The sequence below is a fragment of the Manis javanica genome, chromosome 2 (assembly GCF_040802235.1).
Source record: "Manis javanica isolate MJ-LG chromosome 2, MJ_LKY, whole genome shotgun sequence".
NCBI classification, from domain to species: Eukaryota; Metazoa; Chordata; class Mammalia; order Pholidota; family Manidae; genus Manis; species Manis javanica.
In genome coordinates, this window is record NC_133157.1 from 65,992,628 (window position 1) to 66,015,584 (window position 22,957).

Consider the following 22,957-nt stretch of genomic DNA (forward strand, 5'->3'; position numbering starts at 1 on the left):
AACCATGTTAAAAACTTGACTATGCTCTAATAATTATACATATTTATATAAATATCATTTTTATATACATTTAGTACATATTAGTGCATAAAAAAGTGTGCTAAAGCTTAACTTTTGCAGCCACTGTCATCATTAGCTTGTATGGTTTAGAGCATTTCATAAAAACATATGAAGTAAAAATTATGATGTCATAATTTTTTATGTCAAAGTAAACAGATTAATATTTTGTCCACTGATAGTTTCTAGTATTGTTATTCAGGACCTTGAAGAGCTAAGCAACAGCTTAAGTACAAAACAGTGTTATAATTGAGATGCAATATGAAAACTGATTTTTCTCCAAGCAGCAACTTAGAAACAAATTTTGATCCGTGTATTGAACAGAACTGCCAATAAGTCACTGATTACATAAATTATAAAAGTCTATGTGTAAATTTATGCATAGGAAACACATAATTCAAAATGTGAGCTTGTTACAAATTAAGTACAGTGCATACTTGGAAACACACTGATGATAAGTAACTCAAAACATTTGAGAAGATATTAATATTAAAATTAATTAAATTTAAATCTTAGTATTTCACAAATGAACTAAACTAATAAGTTGACAACTCTAAAATACCAACCTGGAACTGGAATAAAGTTTATTATCAAGTGTATAAGCTTTAGCTTGTCAGAATATTTTCTAATATTTCTTCAAAATCTATTGAATCTATTGAATTTCTCTTGGAGCATGTTTTGGAGAGGTGCCTAATCAATCTACATGTTCCCTACAAAGAGGAAATAGTTCTACATATATTAAGGAAGTGGTTAAAAATAAATGGTATAGTTCTAACTCTAATGAGAAGGAAAAATGATCAACACATATTAAATGAAGACAGCTAGCAGAACAAAGAACATCCTACTATTTGTATGTTCCTATTTATATAAAAAACAAAAGCTATATATTTATACAAATGCATACAAAAATGTCTAACTACATGGCAGCAGCAGAGATAGTACTGGGCCAAAAACCTTCTGGATTAATGTCACTTACTACTCCCAGTGGCTGTATAACATCGGTGACGGGGAGGAGGTAGTAAGAGACCTCCAGTTTTACTCTGGAAAATTCTCTATGTTTAAATATTTTCTAATTAGAATACATTCATGTGTTATTTATATAATTTTAGTGACAACTGTATTTTAAAAGCCCTTTGTTGGTTGGAATTCAATGGCATAAATAGAAATTTAAACAATATAAAAGTTCATTTTTCTCTCTCTTGCTGCTCTAGTCTGTGAAGTCCTCAGAGGATAGGCTGCTTCCAAGCCCCTGACCTCCCACCACTAGGTTGTGGCTCCTGTTCTCAGTAATCAAGAAGTGGCCCAGCCATTGCTGCTGCATCCCAGGCAGCAAAATGAAGGAGGCTAGATTCCATGAAACTGCCACGTAACACTTCTGCGTTCCATTAGTCAGAACTTTGTTACATGGTCATACCTAGTTGCAACGGAGACGAGATAGTGTAGTCTTTATACAGGAGGACATGTACTTAGCTTAAAAATCAAGGATTCTGCTATTATTAAAGAAGAGGGGTGGGTGTGTAATCAGGAAATTTCAAAATATTATACATGTAAGTTTGGAAGGGTCGCTGAGATAAATAAAGGTAGCTCATAGAAGGAGTAAGGTGTGCTGAAGGAAGTTGATATAGAAGAAGTTCCTTAAAGAACGATTGTGTGGTTGAGATGGAGATAGGGAAGTGCCTGGGCGACTTGAAAACTCTGCTGTCATGTATCTGGAGCAGCCTACACTGAGACTCAAGGACAGACTGGAAAGATTAAAATAAGAGGAAAGAAAATAATGAATATAAAGAAAGCTCATGAATCTTTCTCCATAAGTGGTACTGTAGTGCCCAATTGAAAGACAGTGCTATGGGACTCAAAAGACACTAGTCTTGAAACCAGGAAGACCTGGCATTGCTGACAGCACAGTATTTCAGTTACATGCAACTAAACTTTCTTTGAGGGCATTTGGAGGAATCATAAGAGGAAGGAAGAATGGAGTTATTTAAGAAATCATGAGCAGGTGCCTGTGGATTTTGCTATATACATATCTAAAACTATAAAAGTTAGAAAGTGAAATTTAAATAAAGCCACAAATGTTGCCTTTAGATTTCTTTTGGCAATAGAAGAGGATATTACGTACACGGTCTCCTAAAGTATTACAACATAAATCATTTGCACAACATTTTTTTAGTTTTTCTCAATGCCCACTGCTTGCCTGATAGTGTATGTTAGAGAGAATAGTGCATCACTCAGATGCCAGACTAAAGGCTTTGAAAAGATTTCTCTTTATTTTTCACAAACTGATTTACAAGTGACTGGGCTGTAAGCTAAGCATTATTAGTAGCATGATATAACAGCCTAAGATAATGAATTCAAGTAATATTACTGACCACTTTTGAAATGAAATGAAAGTCATACTCTTTAAAAACATTGAAATGTGCCTATTTTACCTGCCAGCCACATTCAATGTTCTGGGAAAGGAATATTATTTCATGTCCTTACACTGGTATTATATCTTAACAGAGGATTATAGGATACTTGAATACTGATATTCTATTTTAAGTCACACAGGCACAAGGTGAAAGCCAATGGTCTCTGGCATTGGAGATGTTCTAAGTTCATGTGCAGCAAATAAATTAATAAGGATTTAAGAATTATTTCATTGTTTGTTTATTTGTTTATTTACCAACTACAGCTAGGTAAGAGGAACTGGGTTAATTTTGAAACCCCCAATTTCCTTTCCTCTAAACCAAGAGCTATTGCTTGCCTCTAGCATGTTCTTTCCTTTGCAGGAAGTTGCAAAATTGAAAGAAAAAAAAAAAAACGAAGGCGTTCTTTTTAGCTTTCTTCTTGTTTAGATATAGCTACAGTCCTAACTTTTTTTTTTTTCCTCATGTCAACTGCCATACTATTCAAAGGGGGAAAATAAGGCAAAGGGGAGGGGCAGGAAATTGTGCCAAAGGACATATGGCAGGGTTATTGCCATGAAGCTGAGCTGAAGGAATCCAGAGAGCTTGAGAGCTTATCTGCTCTACCCCGGTGCAGGAAGGCTCCTACCACAGATGCAAACTTAAGTGCTGCCTAAAATGAGTGTCTCTGATGCCAAGTGTTAGTGCCCTTGGAGAAACAGTTAACGCTTCCCAGCCCCAGAACTTCTCAATTTTAGTATGCTGGTAACTAACACTTTGAGGGCAGGGGCTTGTTGTAATGGTGAATAATTTACACATTGAATTTAAAATAGCATGGATGATCTATTTTTGAAAAATTTCATATAATTCCATTTAAGTCAGTGCATAGTAATTAGATCAGTAGTTGGGCAAACTATGGCTTGCCGCTCTTTTCATATTGCCTGTAAGCTAACAATGAAGTGAATAACATGACATATGAAAATATATGAAATTCAGATTCAAAATCTGTGGAAATTTTTTTGTTACAAGTAACCTATGTAATATCATTGAATTTTCCTGTTGACCAGTAAAGCCTAAAATATTTACTGCCTGGCCCTTTATAGAAAAAGTTTGTAGATCCCTGCTTTAGGATAGCATGGGATTGTCAGGCACATCTGGATTGAGCAAAAGGGCTGCCATTTACTGACTGACCTTGAGCAAGATATTTAACTTTTCTAGGCCTCAGTTTCTCTGTGTCTAAAATGGGCATACGAATAATATTTATCTTGCAGAGTTAAATGAGATAACATATTTCATGTGTTTAATACAATGTTAACATTTTTTTAAAATAACAGCTTTATTGGGATAAAATTCACTGTTAAAACCCAAAATTCAACCAAGTAGATTTGAAGATGGAATTGGCTTTATTAAGTGATTCATGAGTCAGGCAGCATCCCATCTAGTAAGTAGAGAGATGCTCCAAGGAGTTGTACAAAATGGAAAATTTTTATAGGAAGGAGGGTGGGGCAAGAAGTTATCAGCAAAAAAGTTATTCTCTTTTTGGGAGGGAAGGAAATAGCAGGTTTTTATCATAAAGATTACCTTACCTAGTGCTGATCAGGAAGTTTCAGAGTGACTGCTAAAAGGTCACATTCCTGGGATAGATTGAAACTGTAATTAAGTCTTGATTTGGGGGGCAAATGACTCCATTTTGGCTAGTTACTTTTTTTTTTAATCCATCCTATTTGAAGTGTACAGTTCAGTGGTTTTTGGTATATTCACAGAGTTGTGTAACCAATCACCACAATTTTAGAACATTTTCATCACCCCCAAAATGTACACATTAGCAGTCACTCTGCTCAGTCCCCCAGTCCCTGTAACAACCAATCTATTTTCTATTTCTATGGATTTGCCTATTCTGGATATTACATAGGAATGGAATCATATGGTGCAATATGTGGTGTTTTGTGAACAGCTTCTTTCACTTAGCATAATGCTTTCAAAGTTCATTCCTATAGCAGTTATCAGTACCTCATTCCTGTTTGTTGTGAGATAATTTTCCATTGTACGGATATACCGTTATTTGTTTATACATTCATCAGGTGATGGACATTTGGGGTTCCTTTAACTTTTGACCACTGTGTAAAACTCTTCATGCTTTGATGGAGGCTGCATACTCTTTCAGCAATATTTGTCCATCAACCCGACTGAGCTGGCCTTAAAGGGCACAGGCTGCTGTTTGTGAGAGATAAGAGATGTTAATATAACATTCATCCAGAGCCATGTAAGGGAATCTACCAGAAGGTACCTGAGAACTATGTAAAAGAAGGTGGTCAGGGCTGTAGGAGCTTCTGCTTAGGCAATAATGGAGTGCTGAACAGTTACTCAGCACTGTTCATAAGAGCAAAACCTGGAAACAATTGACAAGAAATGGCAAGTTGCTGTAGTCACATAATAGAAAATATAATGCAACAGTGGAATTGAAAAATATAGCCAACCCTGGGAGATTATATATTGTATGATACTTTTTCTATGAAATTCAAAGACAAGCAAAATTAAATAAGTTATTGTCTAAGTACATATATATGTGATAAAACTATAAAGAAAAGAGGGTTTTCTTTCTAAAAATAATTCATGATAGTGCTTACTATCTTCGGTAAAGAGCAGGAAGTTAGAATAGCAGACAGCCAAATAGGTAGATGTAACTTACTGGTAATGTTCTTGGGTTAGGGGGTGAGGTCAAGGGTATTAATTATAAATAAATACATAAATTTCATTGTATATTATATTATAAACATATATAAAGGAGGGCTATCCATGGGTAAATGATGAGACAGTGTTCACAGTATCATAAACTATAGAATATGATAAACGAACTCAGGATACCTGAGTTCAAATAAAAAATGTGAAAGAAAAAATAAAAATAATGCATGTACATGATAAAAATTTGGATATTCATGTAAAGTATGTTAATTACAAAAAAAGTGCCACTGGTTATTCCTTCAGGTAGAAAAATCAGCATTAACATCCTAGTTTATAGCTTATCATTTTTTCCTTTATAAATCAAAAATATGTTTAAATGATACTGAAAAATGTCAAGTTGATAAAGTCTATTCCCTATAGGAACTTTTCAGGTCAGGCTACCCACTCCTGGCTCCAACCGGCCAGGCGTCTGCCTTACCGTCAGCCATTAGCTGGTAAGTCTGCGGGCGCACACAGTGACAGCGTCAAGCAGGAGCTGGTCAACGAGCACTAACAACTCGGTCCCCTACGCTCAGGTTCAGAGAACACGCCCGGGGGCACGCTCATATCCTGGGGGCGTGGCTAAGAGGAGAGGCGGTTCTCCGCCGGAACCCAGGTAATAGGGAAGGATGGGGAAGAGCCACGCGTCGCGGCGTGATGACGTCAGGGACGCGCCTGGCGTGGCGTGCTCTGTGCTCGCAGCGACGGCTCGGCGTGTAGGTCCCATCTCGGGAGCTTGTGGAGAAGAGTGCTGCGTGATTGGCGGGGATGTTGCAGGCAACTGGAGCTGTGAATGAGGAAGAGAAGCAAGCCGAGGAAGACTGTCCTGAATTGGTCCCCATTGAGACGAAGCAAAGAGAGGAGGAGGAAAAGTCTGGCCCCGGAGCTAAGATCCCAGTCACAATTATCACAGGGTATTTAGGTAACTAACCGTCCCGGTGAGAAATATACTGTGAACGCTGGTATCCTGGGATTTGGGAGGTTGACGGTTTCGCCTCTCCTTAGGCATCCGGGCCTTCTGGCCAACAGCAGATATCTTTGAGGTAGGGCCTGGGTCACTTGCGCCCCGTCTGGGTTGCTCTTCATCTGGAAGGTAAATGATGACCAGCCTTCCCTGCAGTAGGTTCACATTTATCTTGTGAGATTCAAAGTTAACCTTGTATATTGACAGTAGTTCCGGTTTTGAGGTGTGAAAATCTGCCCCCTAATTATCCATGCGACCTCTAACGTTCTTTTTGAAGCTCATGTACCTCACTTGAAAATGGAAATAATACCTTTCACATTGAGTTTGTTTTCTCATTTGCAAAATGGGGCAACAGAAATAGATCTACTTTATAGGTTTGTTGCCTCGATAAGCTGCTATAAAATGCCTGACACAGGACTATTCCCCTGTAGATTCCCCTTCCCCACGAGCCAGTATCTTCCAGCCATTCGTGGAAAGTACTATCTCAGACTTTTTTTTTTGACGTCTCTTTGAAAAGCGCTGTGGGAGAAAAAAAAAAAAAATCTCTGCTCTCCAAGACTGTATTTCTCAAATTGAGGACTTTCAGGAGAGCACAGTTGAATTCATAGGTTTGTAAGCATGGTACAATTTCCGGAAGAACAGTTAATGCACTTCCGCCAGCGGTACTTCATTGGAAAAGTTTGATAAGTATTATTTCGAAATTATAATTAAATAGAAGGGTTGAAATCAGTGCATGACCGTATTAAACGTGTGGGAAAAGTTAAATGCTAATTAAGTGAAACAGTTTTGGGGAAATAATACCATTCCTAGATGCTGCTAGGGACAAGGACATACTTGGTGCACCTGAAAGCATTAAAAGAACTTAAGTCATTGGTGTTCCCCTTTTTATTTTATTTTTTGCTTTGTAAAGTGTAAGTTTATTCCCATTTTTACTCAAGTAGTTTTATAAAGGCATATGTTTTTGGTATTGCTCCACTGCTATATAGAGGCTGCTTACTGAGAAGCTCAGCAGATTCCCTGTCCAAAACAGTATAGTTCAGGCTTGCCCCTCTGGGCCTTCCCCATTTTGTTCACAGATAGGGTAGGTCAGTAGAGCATAGGAGATAATCTTTGAAGTTTAGGAGTGAGGATTAACACCAGCAACCTTGTTGCTGAATCAGGAGATAGTTTCACTGCTTATTCTTGACCATTTTTTCTCTCTTGAAACATTGTTTCTTTGGCTTCCATCACATTTTTTTCTGCCATTTCCATGCACTACTTTGGCTTCTCCTTTTTAATTTTTTTACCCCCTCTGTCCATCCTTTCAGTTTCACTCCCGGGTAGTGTCCATTTTGATGTCTCACAGACACTGCAAACTCAATATGGCCAAAACTAGATACATAACCATCCCCTCAAATCCTCCTGCTGGGATGCTAACCATCTAAAAACTTCCTGACTAGTTTTGAGCCATGTTGCCTTTTCATGTGTTTTAGCCTTAATGATCTTTATAAATGTCAAACTGATTGTGTCATGCCCCTCAGTGGTCCCCATATGGGTTAAATTCAAATTCCTTAACATGAATTATAAGGTCGTGTACAATCTGGCTCTTAACAACAATCTCTCCAGCCCTGTGAAACTGTGGCCCAGTCACATTGAACTACTTATAATTATATCTACAAGGTTCCTAGTATTTCAGCACCTGGAATACTTTTCTTCATACCTTTATTTTTCTGGCTAGACGTCTCTTTTAAGGGCTGCATAACATCTAGTACATCCCCTTTGAAGGTATCATCCTGTTAGTAATTGTCTATTGATCTGAATTCCCTAACATCTCCCACTCCCTTAATATTTCTAAACTTCAAGAGTTTGTTTTGTGCAGTCTTCACCAAGGCTCAGCATAAAATCTGGTCTATAGTTGACTTCTGAATGAATGAACTATGTCTTAAAGTCTTTTGCTTCATAATATGGTTAATTATTAAGCTGTAGAATTCTGCTAGAAAGTCTTGTAACATCCACGCCTTCCTTTCTATTTTCACTGCCAATGGTTTTAAGAATTGCCTCATTGCCCTGCCTCCTTAAGTCTGTCCCTTCCATTCTGTACTTCATAGTGTTGTGATGCTGAACTCTAAAGACAAGCCGTCCATCCCATCAACAAATTTTAAAGGAATATGACCCAAGAATGTTGCACACATTAACACCCTAATACTCAGGAATCCCTCCTAGTTAGACCCTAGAAATCTTATAAATGTTCTTCAGACGGTGTGTACAAGCTTATGTGTAGAAGTTCTTAGCACTACTTGTAATAGCAGAACACTGGAAAAAGCCCAGATGTCTACCAACAGAAAAATAAATGATACACTCACGTGATCGAACTACACTACTGTGCAGTTAGGATTTGTTTTTCCTCTGTGAACTTCAGTATGTATTGCTCACAAGACAAATGTTTTTCGCCTGCTTGAGCTGAAATACTAGGTTTAATGTGCCACCTACTGGGTGAAGTTAGTGTGGCTTTATGAATTTATCTTTCCGAATACTGAATGTTCTGCCCACTGTTAACATTTCCTACATCCATTCTCCATTTTGTGTGTGTTTCACATGTACATGTATAATCAGTTTTGTCGATTGCTTTACACATACTAAAAGTCGTATAGTCAGTCTGAATTTTGGTTGATGGATGGTGAAATAAAAGGTTGCTACATGTAAATTTTGAGGAACCAAACCATTATAATCTTGGCTAAGAAACATTGTCATTATGTAAAGGGATTTAAATATTTTACATTTTATAAACAACATGAGTACCTTAATCTTTAGAAGCCATTACTTCAAAAATTCCTTATTTAATAAAAAATTAAATGCCCTTAAATTAGTTGTATTGTAAGTTGTTTAAAAGACATTATTATTTGTCACATGAGGTAGAACAAATCTGTGTGATCCAACTTATAGGCATATTTGTAAATATTTATAAAATTTTATTTGAACAAAGAGCACTTTTAGTAGTTTTCGAAAGCATAATCTTTTCTCTAGAATCTTCTGTACCATGGTTAAATAATATTTTTAAAAATCATATTTTTCAAAACATTGGGGCTCTATATCTTTTTTGTGCCTTTAAAATTAGCTTTTGAATTTTATTTACAACATATTTTTATAGGTGCTGGGAAGACAACACTTCTCAACTATATTTTGACAGAGCAACATAGTAAAAGAGTAGCAGTTATTTTAAATGAATTTGGGGAAGGTAAGTAAAGGTCAATAAATGCAATGCTGTGAGAATTTATAGGGTGGTTTATTCCACTGATGAATTGATATTCCATATTTAAAAATGAAAATGCAGTGTATTGTGATATGAACACATTGATGTGGACAGTTTTGGAAAAATTAGATGAATTTCTGTTAAGCTTTATTTTGTACAGATTTGGGATATTAAATAAGGTAGTTTCTATAAAATTCAATCTTGTATCACTTTGGAATTCATACCAACAGAGTTAAATTAGATTTTACATGAAATAAGTAAGTTCAGAAAATCTAAACAAAGTTTTTTTCAGAAATTAGAAAGATGCCTTTGTATTGACTATATTGTTTAATTGCGACTTTTGAAATACATTTGAAATGCTTCAGTTATTATAAGTTTACCATGTTGGATCTTTTTTATCTGTAAAGCAGATAAAATTGAAATGAAGGTAAGTTAAACTTATGGTCTCCATTTTCAGGAAACCTCAATTATCTGAAAATACATGCATCTAACATTCTAATTTTGTCTTTAGTATTGAACTGTGGTTTAAAAAGTAATCTATACAGCAGTGTTAGATGCAATTGTTTGATTAGTTTTACAAGTTTTTCAAGTGTGAATTTTAATAAAAAGCTCACTTTTAGCCCCCAAAATAGAACTTCTGTTGGGTTAATTCTTGAAGTATACTATTTTTTTTTAGTTGTAAATTAATAAAGGAGCTAGGTTTTATGAACAGAATGGAAGGCCTGTTAAACTTGATTTCTGCTTTTGGTAAACTAAAGAGAAAAGTCCTATTATATAAAATAAAAATCCTAAGATCTTTAAATCTGTCTTGTATTCTAGTTTTCTATTAACTGATCTTCTATTGGACACAAATTACATTTATTATTATTTCTTACTGTTTTTCTTCATTCTTTCTGGATCATTTTCACAGTTTTCTCCTTTACAGCATTCACAATACTTTGCTTTGCATTTTATTAATATTCTCCACACCCTAAATTATGTTGGAACCCCTTTCAAAGCTCTTTGTCATTGCCTATCTGAAATATAAACAAAAAAATACATAAATGAGAAATTATTCAGTTTTTATTTCTTGGCCATTTCTTTACTAGACATTTAGAGCTCTTCCCTTTGTTATATTTCTTCATTTTGGAGGAAAAGTAAGACATTTAAAATCATTCTTATATGAATAAACATCTCGATCTCAGATGTACATTATTCTTTCTCAAGTAAGCATTGCTAGGAAATTTGTGTATTTGACTAAAATTTCATTTTTAAATAAGCACATTGATCCGTGGCCAATCAAACTTCCTCAAAATGAACTAGGGTTTTTACTCATATTGAGCAGTCTGTCTAATTGAAACAAAATTTTGAGGAAAAATGAAAAGAAAAAAATGGGTTGTAAGAGGTTGAAGAGCATATAAAGATATGCTAGCCTATCTAGGAAGTCGGCCATGGACAAGAAAGAATGCCTTTAAAATAGCTACTTTATTAAGAAATGGAAGCAGGCAAGTAAGAGGCCTAAAGAGGAAGTTGGTATGATTCATTAATTTTGGATTTGCCTTTTTAGGGGTTTAAATCCTCTAAAAGAAGTAAAAGCTAAAATAATCTAGAGTAGTGTAGGTTAAAATACTGAGGCTGCATGAATAAAATGAAAGGATAAAAGTTATAAAATGTATTTTCTGCTCCGTTATTAAGTATCCTCATCTTTGCTTTTGGGTGGCTAGTGAACATAATCTAAAAGATGCTTCTTATTAATTATTCTAGGAAGTGCAGTGGAGAAATCCTTAGCTGTCAGCCAAGGTGGAGAGCTCTACGAAGAATGGCTGGAACTTAGAAATGGTTGCCTCTGTTGTTCAGTAAAGTGAGGAATGTATTTACTGTGTGCTTGTTGGTTTGCTCTAAGTGTTTATTGGTTATGTTTCCAGCTTTTATTTTCTTGAGTAATTTAATTGAATTTACACAGTCTCCTTCTCCTTCATTATAGCTTCATATAGAAAATAGACTTACTAGGATGCATTTTCTTAAAAGTGTTTCTTGCTATCTTACTAATTTTCTATCTGCTGTAATGCTTTGGTTCTTTTAATGAGTTTTTTTTGTTCTTTGATGTCAGGGTTTATTTAATAATTAAATTATGGGGCATGAAATTTTGTGGGGCATTAAAATCTCATTTCGTGTATAAAAAATTACTCTTCTGAATTTAATAAGTCATTGTTCATATTTCCAAGAATTCAGCCTCTCAAAAAAAATGATCATGAAAAAGAGAAAAACCTCACATTGTGTTCTACCAGTTATGGTTGTTTGCAAGGACAGTGTCTGTTTTATACCAGTATACCTCAGATCTTACAAAAAGACCTGACACATAGCAGTCAGTCAAATATTTGTTGAGTGTATTAGGAAAGTTAATATCTGTACTGTTGATTTGGTGTATTCTAGTGAATTAAATTTCTTCTGCATCATTTACTATGTTTATGTGTTTGACTTTGAGTCAAATGTATTAACAAGGCTAAAATCATAACAGATTTTCTTGAACAAACAAAATGCAATACATTAAGTGTTTTCTTGCACTTCTGGTATTACAAGAAAAAAGCAAATTAATGGTTGGTACTCTAATTCAGAACAGAATTAAAGATATTTAATGATAGTGTCCTTTCAGCTATTATATTAAACTACTATAGTTAATAAATTTTATCATTATTTTGGAAGTTGATTTTTTTTCTTTCATAAAGCTATAAAAATAACAGATTCTAACTTACTTTAGTCAGATATATTAAAGTTCCTTCTGCTTTTAATTTAATAAGATTGAAGTATTAACTCATCGTATATTTGATTGCTTTTTACTTTTCATTGTATATGCATCTCTTTTCACCTCATTGGTAAATATTGGATGCACATTTTTTTAGAAGCTTGGGAATGAATTAAATTTTCACGTGCCTAAAGGTATTTTTGTCTCAGGTAACTGAATTTGTTTTTAAATGTTTATAATGATCACTTAAAATATTCAGGCTATCAACTATATATTATGTTTTGATATTCTCCAGGGACAATGGCCTTAGAGCTATTGAGAATTTGATGCAGAAGAAGGGGAAATTTGATTACATACTATTAGAGACCACTGGATTAGCAGATCCTGGTAAGAAATGACATTGTTAATAACCAGAATATGTTTTTAAATAAATGTGCTAGAGAAATATCTAAAATGAGTATTAAAGCTTTACTCTAGATTTTAAAAATATCTTTTGGTTTAAAGGAAGAAAAATACTGGTTTGTCACATGTCTTCAACAGATGAATAGTGATCAAAGTATTTGATACTTTTAGCCTGATAATAGAATTTGAAGTTTAAATGATTGATTTAGGGTTATTGGTAAGAATAAAAGTTTGAAATATGGAAATTTAGGGAAAATGTAGACATTCTGCTTCTAAGTATATATTTGATTGGTTATACTCCACAGAGATCTTTCTCATTACTTTCTAACCCAGCTTTCTTATGTCGTTTATGGATATTTAAGGGCTTTTGGACTCTAATGCCAGCAGTACTTATTCCCTTTAATTTTTAACATTTTGTTTTTCTACTACTAAACTTGAAACAATTTTATTTGTAAATGCTGTCTGTTATAAGATACAGAGTTAAATCCAGTCTACTGGGCCTTTTTCCTGGTGTGGAATGAATAATGATTATCCATGAAATTTTTACCTCTAAATAGAATCACATCTAAACTCCCTATTGAAAGCTACACAGAGTTGACATGTTTCTAAAAATGGGTTTCTGTTTCCTTCTTACTCAAATAACTTTTAGGTAACATCTTTATGCCTAGTTTGGAGGACATTTAGTGTTTGTTCTGTAAGTCTGACCCATACCATTATTTCTTTTTTGATCTGGGTCTCTGGCATTGCACTATAAACTATATTTAAAGTATTGTTTGGAAACAACTTATTAAAAGGATCATAATTGTTTAAAAGAAATGTTGGAGTATACCGAAGATTCAAATGTAATCAATGGTTGTTGTCCTTAGAAGTATTACTTACTAATACTAGAAGTATTGTCTATTGTCCTCGTGTTTTCAAATTGGTATTGAATTGTGCTATTTTGGTCCATAGAATAGGCATGGATTTTTCATACATTTTTGATACATGCAACTGATCACAGGACTTGGTATGATGTTGGTGTTAAGTATTAATTTAAATCTGTAAGATGGGAAAATATGTTGTATGCCTCATTTTGAAATAGTGTCAGTTTCTTCATTGTAGCCACTTTATAGAAAAAGACTTGTAACTTTTCTTTGAGAGTAGATGAGTTTAGTAAAACGCAGTTCAGCTTTTCAGAGGAAGAAAGTTAAAAAGGATCTCAGAGGAAACTTTTGTACAAATCGTAGGTTAAAACAGGTTAATGTTTCTTCTAACTTTCTTTAAGTAACGATTATATTATCTGGGTGAAAATGGAATATTTATTATGTACATATTTTTTTAACAATGCCTGAGAAAGTACAAAGAATGTTAAAATAAAATCACCCTGTATCTCACTACCTTGAAATACAAGTAGGTCAATTTCCCTTTAGGCTTTTCTGTGCTGCTGCTACTCGCCTTGGTGTTGAATGACATCAGCCTTAGCCTGTGAAAAATACAGATTCTTGGGCCTTTTCCCAGGTCTGCTGAATCAGAATCTCTAAGGTAGGGCTCAATGATGTATTTTAATAAACCCTCCAGGTGATTCTTATACATGTGACAAGTCCAAAACTCTAGAGATGGAAAGATCTCTGAAATAAAAGGGTTTATTGAGCCATTACAGATGCAGCCAGATATGGACTGACTCCTGGGACAGGAAATTTGTGCTTCACCAGCAGCAAGGCCAGTTAACAGAAACAACTTGTCTGCCAGACTCAAGAAACAGGGTTTAAGTACGGGGGGTCTCAAGGAAAGAAAGTTCATTACAATCACATTGGCTACAGATAAGGAAGGCAGGCTAATGGAAGCTGGGAAAGGCTGGGGCTAGGTGGTTAGTCCAGAGAGAAGGCTCATGGATTCGTTGTTGATGATTAGACACTGATGCACAAGGAAGATGCAGTGGTACTGCAAACCTAGATGCTTGTTGAAATGACTTCATTTAGGAACGTGGAGTTTCTGGTTAGGTATGGCCCTTGATTATTGACTGATGACTTTCTCTTTCTCTCCCTCATTCATTGGCTGTTATGTCACTTAATTTAGGACACTTCAGAACTTTTTTGCCTTGTTACATGCATAGGTTGGAAAGCCCTGCTCTGTACACTTCTGAAAGCTGTATAAATATACAGAAATAATTTCATAAGAATGGGATCACATTCTTTGTGTTGTTCTTAATAATTATTAATTTAGTTATTATAATCTAAAAGAAGAAAACTTGGAGAAGGTCCAAGATGGAGGCATAGAAAGACCCTCAATTCACCTCCTCCCATGGAAACACCAAATCTGCAGCTACTTATGGAATAATTCCCACTGAAAAAGAATTGAAAACTAGCCGAATAGCTCCCTCCATGGCAAGGCATAAAAGGGCCACACTGAGGTAGGTAGGAGAGCCAGAGATGTTTTGCCAAAAACCCCACCCTCAGCACAGTAACCCACAACAGGGAGGGATATCACAGGTCCAGAGCCTCTCCCTGAAAAGGGAGGAGTTTGTGTCTCACCTTGGGTACTTGCACCCTTGGGGCTTGCACTGAAGAGGCAAGGGCCCCAAAAAGTGTCTGGCTTTGGAAACTAACAGGGCTTATGTCCATGGTATCCCAGGGGCTGTGGAGCTCTGAGATACCCTTTTAAGGGGTTCATGAGAGTGAACTCACTTGTCCTGAGACGTAGCACAAAGGCAGGAGTTTGAGAGGCAACTGGTTTATATGTGAAGGAGATTCACTTGCTAATCTTAAAGTACCTGCTGGAGGGGCAGGAACCAGATAGGACTTTCTTTAGGGATGAAGCCCTGGCAAGCACCATTTTTTCACTCTCCCTCTATCTTGCTAGTGCAGGTAGGCACGCACAGACACAGCCTTGCTAAAGCTTCAGGCACACCCCACCTCCAACACTTTTACAAGTCCCTAAAGCCCTAGGCAATATGCCACTCTTAGCACTCTTTCCCTGCCTTGCTAAAGCCATGGGTGTGCCCCACCCCTAGCACTCTTCTTTGACATTACCAAAACCACAGGTGGGCCTTGCCCCCAGTGCTCTTCACCTGCACTGCTAAAATCATGGCTGTGCTCCCACTCAGAACTCTGCCCCAGCCCTGATACAGCTGGTGGGTGAACACAGTCCATACAGGGGATGCCTCTAATCAACTGGGCCTGGTGGTCAAGGGGCTTGCATTTCTGAGCACCTCCTAGGACTTTAACAATCCAGAAGACAGTTCTGGGCAGGCTACCACATCTGGGGTACTGCACAGAAAAAGGCCCATCTACTTGTCCTGCAGCTTCCAGGACATGATGAAGTTGCTATCAACTTAAAATAGACTGTTTTATGCATATAGGCTATTATATGTGAACCTCATGGTAACCACAAAACAAAAAGCTATAGTAGATACACAAAAAGATAATGAGAAGATAATCTAAATATAACACTAAAGGAAGGCATCAGACCACAGGTGAAGAGAGCAAGAAAAGAAAGGAACAGAGAAGAACTACAGAAACAGCTAGAAAACAATGAAGTGGAAATAAATACATTCTTGTCAATAAAGACTTTAAATGGACTAAATTCTCCCATCAAAAGACATACAGAAGCTGGATGGGTAAAGATAGGGTACATGTATACAATGGAACATTACTCGGCCATTAAAAAAAAAGCCTTGCCATTTGCAGAAAATGGATGGACCTTTTGGGTATTATGCTAAATGAAATAGGACAGAAAAAGACAAATACCACATGATTTCACTTATACGTGGGCTCTAAAAAACAAAACCAATGAAAAAAAAAAAACCCTCATAGTTAGAGAACTGATGGTTATCACAGGAGAAGGGGTTTGGGTAGTGGGTAAAATGGGTGAAGGGGTCAAGTGTATGGTGACAGATGTTAACTAGACTTATTGTGATTACTTTTTAGTGTATGCACATATTGAATTATGCTATGTATCTGAAACTAATAAAATGTTATGTACTAATTTTACTTGAATTAAAAAAAACTATTACATATGTTAAGCACCTAACGATGGTTCAGCATCCAGAAATGCCAGCCATTAATATCACCAATAGGCATTATCTAATGAATTGCTAAATAAAATGCAAAAGCAAATAAAACTGTGTAATTGGAAAAAAAGAGAACTTGGAAGAAGTGAAGGAGATTTTGTATTCTGTGCTATGTTGTCAAGGTTGCTAACATTTATGTTCTGTCATAACTTTGTCTAGTTCTTATGTTCAGTGGTTTTAGTCCTCATGACCAGTATTGTGGCTTCTTCATTCCTGAGTTGAGCAATCTCTTAATTGTCTGAACTTCATGGTCAGGTAGTCTTTTCAAGCTATTGGTACTGTTTTCCTGGAGTTATTGCATACTACATTGCTTGAAAATACTTGTCTTTTGGTTTTATACTTGAAGGAATACTTCCCTATGAGTAAAATTTCCAGGTCACAGTTTCTTTCCCTCAGAACTTTGCAAATGTTTCTCCATGATCTATTAGTATTTTTAGGTTGGCTGTATTTCCTTATCCAGTATTTTCTCTTTTTATTTCATTAGACAGGATTTCTGAGGGCTATTTTACACTTTCAAAGCTGTTGCTCACTTTAATGTTTGAGAATATCTGCCTATTTTTTCATTCTTCGAAAACAAGTTGGCATTAGGGAACACTTTCATTAGAACTTTGTGGTCATTACTTTATTCTGTTGGGGCAGTGAATGTTATTTTTCAGGGAGGTTTTTTCCACCTCTTTGAAAATAACTTGCTTTTTATCCAAAAAGCCTGAAAATTTTTTTCTTTAATTCTGAAGTTCAGCAATATAACTAAGATACTTCTAGTTGTCATTCATAATCATTTTTTTCCTGGATTACACGATAAGTTTAATTTGTAAGTTTAGTTCTTCATTTAGGGGCATTTTCCTTATTTATTAAATTTTTCTAGGAAATTACTGGGTCTTCTATGACACCAATTTTCCTTACATTGAATTTCCTTTTGTTCTCCATATGTTCTATTCAGATTTGATTTGTCTTTTCCTTCAGCATTTACTGTAAACTTCTCAAACCTTCCTTTTTGTCTGTAATTCTGTTTTCATCAATGTCTATTCTATTCCTTGATTATTTAAATGAATAATTGGTTAGATACTGGCATATGGCTCTGTGTTGGTTTCTTTAGCACTAGAAGCTACTCTTTCAAATTTTTCTACTTTATCTTGTTTGAGCCTGTTTTTGATTAAGATTATATTGTTTTTAAGTTCTTTATTACAAAGAAGCAAGCCCTTGAGAATTTTCTTTGACTGCTTGGATGATGTTTCTTTCCAAAATGTGTTCTTTGCCATTTGTATGCCATATTCTTTATTTTTTTTTCTTCTTGCCTTATACCTTCTTGTCTTAAGCTGTGGTATGTGACACTTTTTCAGCATATTTGTGCTTGATGTAGGAGGCTCACAGAACCCCCATGTATTTGGATGTGGTGTTGATTAATTCTTTTAATACCCTCCCCATCTTACCTAAACTTGTTTTTCTCTTGATCCTCAGTTTGAAAGCTGGGTATTGCTGGGAGCAGGAAGGGGGAAACAAAGGAAAAGGGGTGAGTGAGGGAGCCAAATGAGCAATACGACTTTTAGGCTCTGCTCTCTTAAAATACCAAATGTTCCCCTCGTGGGTTTGCTCATGAATATACAACCTATACCTTGTGTGGGGACCGGCTTGAGCTGCAGACCTCTTACTGCATTTTGCTTTGAGCCCTAGAAAGTAACCCCCTCCCTTGCAAATGTAGAGATGGTTAGGGGCTTTTACTCTTGAGTTCCCCCCCATTCCCTTTATTGCTTATTCCTCCCTAGTTCTACTTCTAACCAGTTTGAAAGTTAATTCTGGGAAGTATTAGGATTTTGAGAGCTATTTCCCTATTGCCTCTTATTGGGGATGGAAGTAGAATTAAGAACTATAATAAGTTCCATCAAACATTCTGTTTCTTATTTTGGTTATCACTCTTCAAAATTTATGGCAGGAGGGTAAATACTTAGTTGCTGCTGATAAAATTTGGTTTTCTGAATTTTGTTTATTTTTTGTTTTCTTAGGTTTTGAAGAAGGGTGATTCTATAATTTAGCTCAGGTTTTCTTAACTTTGGCACAAATGACATTTTAGGTTGGGTAATCCTTTGTTGTAGGGAGCTGTCCTGTGTATGTACAATGTTTGACAGTATGTCTGGCTCCCACCCCACTACATGCCAGTAGCTTTCTCCTAGTTGAGACAACCAAGACTGTTTGCAGCTATATATATTACATAAATAAATATATATTATGTTTATGAAATATAAATATTCCCTGGGGGGGGAACCACCCTGGGTTGAGAACCACTGACTAACTTCATTCTCTCATTTTTATTCGCTTAAACACCTGCATCCAAATTTTAAATAGTTCTTTGTTGTGTAGCCTGGTAAGTATTATACCAAAAGTACACATCAGATTTAGAATGAAGGCTCTAATACACACTTACAATTCGACTTAGTACTAAGCAAATATTAACTATAAGATTCAGAGCTACCTGAATAAACCAATGAACTAAAAAAAAGCTTAGGTACAATGTTGGGAAGTTTACTGAGTGAAAAAAAATAATACCTTTTTTATGACTTACTGTTTAGAGTACTGATATTCACAGTAGATTTACTTTTTCCTCCCTCATTAACTAAAATCATGTTGTTAGCCAAGTAAGTGAAGAAAATTCTTATCGGCAATTCAGTTGTTTCCCTGTTTTAGGAGACTGACACTCTTCAGTTTCTAAGCTAAATAATTGTCATGGTAAAGTAATTTCCTTGAAAAGGACAGGCATTGATTCAGCCCCTGTTACTCACAAATCCTATTTCAGTCAAATTGGAAAACTATTAAGTTTTTGGGAAAAAATCAATAGGTATCAGGAAACCATTAGATCTTGTGGCCCTTGCTATATCTTGCATGAGTAATCACTGTAAACAGCTGACAGGTATTTCAGTGTTGACACAGAGTGATGCTTGGGGGACCACATCTCATCAAGGTTGGTGGACAGCTTTAGACATTGGAATGAGTTCAGTTATCCTTGTTTTTCTCCAATACTCATTCTTTTAGACAGCCCTGTCACTAAGTGGACCTGTGATGCTTTGAAAAATCAAATACTTTCTTTGCTGTCAGTTTTCTTTCTCTTGTGTTGTGGCATACTAACCAGGGTGTGTGGTTTGATACTAAACCAGTTTCTGCCAAAACTAAGTTTTAATTATTTAGAAATTTTTTTCCTCAGACCAGAATTTTATATTAATACTAAATAAATAGTGTAAGCATTTACTAGTAATGCCATAGTGTGTAATTTTACATTTTTTTCATTTTCTTCTAGAAACTTAGAAATTTTTTATTTTTTGGACAAGTGATTATGTTTTGTTTTTGCTTTCCTTTGGAGAGATAATTCATTATATATGAACCATATGATTGTTCAGGAGAGAGAAAATAAAAATAAGTCCTATGCACACACAGCCATACCACCCAAATCATTTGATAGTGTCTGTTGGTAAATTATCACGGCACTAGTAGAAGCTTGGTGTTGGGTTTGTCTGTCATAAGAGTTGGTCTCCTTTTCTTTTTTTAAGATCAAAGGAGAGGGGAAGAAATGGGTATAAATAGTAAAAGGTTCTCTCACTGTTATTTCTGTAAAAAGATTGGAGGAAACCCATATTTAATTTGATTGTGTTTTCCTGCTCATTCCATTGGGACAAATTAAAACATGGATAGAACTGTATTCCTCCTGTTGAAGAACTGTTTTTATTTGATGAATATTATATATTTTCAGGTGCTGTAGCTTCTATGTTTTGGGTTGATGCTGAACTAGGGATTGATATTTATCTTGATGGTAAGTTTAGAGAACAAAGTTCCTCATGTTTTCAAGTTAGATGTTATTGTTATGATTAAAATTATTTTTGTTCATTCATATTATAATTTTAATTCCTTGTATTGTTACTCTTTTTAACTAGTTCGATGATGAAGTCTTTGTTCATACAGTGTCTAAAGCACCAGATAGTATATAGAAATAGATATCAAATCCTAATCTCAGCTTCCCACTTAGTGCTTTCTCTAAGGTTTTCCTTTTAAAATGCTATGTAGATTTTCTGTATCTTCTGTTGTTTGATTTATGAACTTAATATAATTTTTTATTTTAATTTTATTTTAAATAAAATACACAGTATGCCAATCATATTTCTACTTTTATTTTCCCTTGAATATGAGAATTAAGCAAAGCCCCGTACTCCTTACTTTACATTAACACTTTTGGGCAGTTTTACTCATAGATTTCATCTAAGACATATTAGAAACTTTCTGAAATAAGTCACTGTATCCTTTACCCCAACTTTGCCTTTCCTTCTACAAGGTCTTTCATAGAATAATGGGTAAAATTCAAAAATCACTGAAACTGGGCCCTGTCATTTGGTCCTAATATATGTGGCATTTAGCTGGTTGAATTCTTGAGGCATATAAAACTCATTCTGCTATTATCTTTTGAAAAAATTATTTAGTAATGTAAATTCAGAGATTGCCAAACTAATTGATCATTTGTAAATTTAGGTACATGTTATGTAAAACATCTGTGGGAGTTAGATTTGGTGAGAGATATTAGAAATATGATATCCTCAGATGTCTCAAATTTTTTAAGAAATAATTTAAATGTTAAGGAAAGTCTCGATTTTGATTATGTGAAAATAAACTAGAAATAACATCTTGTGTAATTTATCACATTACACTTTATATTGTGAAATTTGTCATATCATATTTTGGATTGTAAGCTTTTTAAAAAGGTCAGAAATCTTGTTTTATTTATTTCTTTGTTTACTTAATTTTTAACATTTATTTTATATCCTTTCAAATGCCTTCAAGTAGTGTTAGATAGTACATATTGGATATGTATCTACTTATTAGTGGAATTTAGTTAAATTGCAGCATTGCAAAAGAAGAAAATAATACTTTATTGAGTAACATTTGTGAACTGAAATAGTTTTAATTTTCATTCTCAAGTGTAAAGGTGATCAAAAGATCTATTCCTTTGTAGGTATCATAACTGTTGTGGATTCAAAATATGGATTAAAAGTAAGTTGAAAGAAAACTAAAGGAACAAAATAGCAGACTCAGAGACTCCAAGAAGGAACTAGTGGTTACCAGTGGGGGACGGGTGGGGGAGGGCGGGTGGGGAGGGAGGGAGGAAGGGATTGAGGGGTATTATGTTTGGGGGATCGCGGGGGAGACACTGGCACAGAGAGGGCGAGTAGTGAGTCTGTGGCATCTTGCTACACTGATGGATGGTGACTGCATTAGGGTATGCGTGGGGACTTGATGGTATGGGTGAGTGTAGTAACCACATTGTTTTTTCATGTGAAACCTTCATAAGAGTGTATATCAATAATACCTTAATAAAAATTTTTTTTAAAAAGGAAGTTGAAAGATTGCTGTGACTTGTTAATTATTTGCTGATGGCTGGGTGTATGGAGATTGATTATATTATTTTGCCGACATTTTTGTCTTTTTGAAATTTTCCTTAAAAACTTTTTAAAAAAGTATCCTGAACAATACATGAAATTTGTATATGTCCTTTAATTATTACTTTGTGTTTTTAAATTAAGTATTTGTTTTCCACTACTCTGGTTTGATGTGCTGAAAATTGGAGTGTAATGTTTTGTAATAAGGATATTATAAGGTAAAGTTTGGGTATATGTAACTCCTCACTAGGATTCAACCCTAACATTGATAAGTTTTTCTGTTTGATAGAGGAAGCTTGATAAAACATATGGAGAGCTTATTTTTCTTGTTAACTGCTATCAGACCCAAGCCTGAGATAATTGAGTTCTTAAGAATATTGCTTTTCCTTATTTTAAGAAATCAGGATTTATACATAGGCTTAGTGAGGAGAAACTCTCCATTGAAAGGCATCCTGCTGTGAATGTTTTTCTCACTACAAGGTCCTCAAATGCATTTAAATGGACTACAGTTTATAAAATGCACTTAGGTTTTTTAAGGCATGTTGTTGCATAAAGTAAAAAAGTGTTTCTCAATTTAGAAGTGAAATATCACTGAAGGCAGGAGAGAATGAAATTATTATCCTGCATCTCCTGGTCCCAGTCTAGGGATATAGATAGTGCCCAAAGTAATAATTTCTTAGATGTTTAAATTTAATGTTTAAAAATTCATGTCTATTTTGTATTCTGCCCCACAATATATTTTGAATTTAATTTGAAAAAGTTTGTTTTTCCTCCAAACCTCAATAAATAATGCTTTAGAAATAGATTCAGGCTTGTCAAATGGTTACCAATACCCCTCCACTGGTCCTTCTGTTACTGCACGGATAGAGCATCCTAATTTGAGAAGTTTGGGGATAATTCCTTTGTAGATTTTTAAGTCCAAATGTATTAGTAGTCTTAAGAATCAAATAAATATCTTAAATATTACAATTCTGTTCAGAAAAATTTCAACTGTTCTGAAGTCTTGACATTTCTAG

General features: G+C 35.1%; 1 protein-coding gene across 8 annotated transcripts in view; it reads left to right on the forward strand.

Moving 5' to 3' along the window:
* Nucleotides 1-5,826: 5,826 nt before the first annotated feature.
* Nucleotides 5,827-22,957, forward strand: part of LOC108386694 (zinc-regulated GTPase metalloprotein activator 1B) — a 44,904-nt gene continuing 27,773 nt past the window's right edge. For 2 of the 8 annotated variants that reach the window (XM_036991216.2, XM_073228620.1), the window contains exons 1-6: nt 5,828-6,087; nt 9,257-9,343; nt 11,102-11,198; nt 12,376-12,467; nt 20,267-20,326; nt 21,518-21,555. In XM_036991216.2, coding sequence (XP_036847111.1) covers nt 5,934-6,087; nt 9,257-9,343; nt 11,102-11,198; nt 12,376-12,467; nt 20,267-20,326; nt 21,518-21,555 — 528 coding nt within the window. In that variant the 5' untranslated portion in view covers nt 5,828-5,933. Of the gene's footprint in view, nt 6,088-9,256; nt 9,344-11,101; nt 11,199-12,375; nt 12,468-13,901; nt 14,004-20,266; nt 20,327-21,517; nt 21,556-22,957 lie in introns of those variants that run through there. The other 6 variants (XM_073228621.1, XM_036991215.2, XM_036991220.2 and 3 more) reach the window with 6 other exon arrangements.